Source organism: Elephantulus edwardii, unplaced genomic scaffold (assembly GCF_000299155.1).
Source record: "Elephantulus edwardii isolate Elephantulus edwardi_28Jun2011 unplaced genomic scaffold, EleEdw1.0 scaffold00458, whole genome shotgun sequence".
In the NCBI taxonomy this organism is placed as follows: domain Eukaryota; kingdom Metazoa; phylum Chordata; class Mammalia; order Macroscelidea; family Macroscelididae; genus Elephantulus; species Elephantulus edwardii.
The window spans coordinates 663,512-663,894 of NW_006400208.1; the positions used below are offsets into that span (position 1 = coordinate 663,512).

A 383-nucleotide genomic window follows, 5' to 3' on the forward strand; every position below is an offset into this window, starting at 1 on the left:
ATTGGCAGAATGTTCGGGCTTTGTATATCAAGAGCACCATGGGCAAGCCCCAGCGTCTGTACTAAGATACAGCTCAATAAATCTTACTGTTTATAAAAAAAAAAAAGTATTACTTTATAAGATTATTTTTTCCAGTTGATGATGGTAATTCAACTTCATTTCTAAGCTTTGATCCATATCTAGAAGTCTGGTGGTAGACTCAAATATAATGTGAATTTTACATTTATTTGCTTTCTGATCTATTCTATTGTGTATTAGTCTCTATAAGAATGACTTGTATATATGAATGTTTTCTTTCTCAGCTGTGTGTAAATAAAGTAAAATGTATTATATAGTGTTCAAGTTAGCCAACTCTTCTGTGGGAGGATGGTTAATTTCTTCCC

The 383-nt window shown here is 31.9% G+C and overlaps 1 protein-coding gene across 1 annotated transcript in view; it reads left to right on the forward strand.

Annotated features, from left to right (window-relative positions):
• LOC102865807 overlaps positions 1-65 on the forward strand; it is a 51,038-nt gene extending 50,973 nt beyond the window's left edge. The window contains exon 5 of the mRNA XM_006902828.1: positions 9-65. Coding sequence (XP_006902890.1) covers positions 9-65 — 57 coding nt within the window. The remainder of the gene's footprint in view (positions 1-8) is intronic.
• The last annotated feature ends 318 nt before the right edge of the window (positions 66-383 follow it).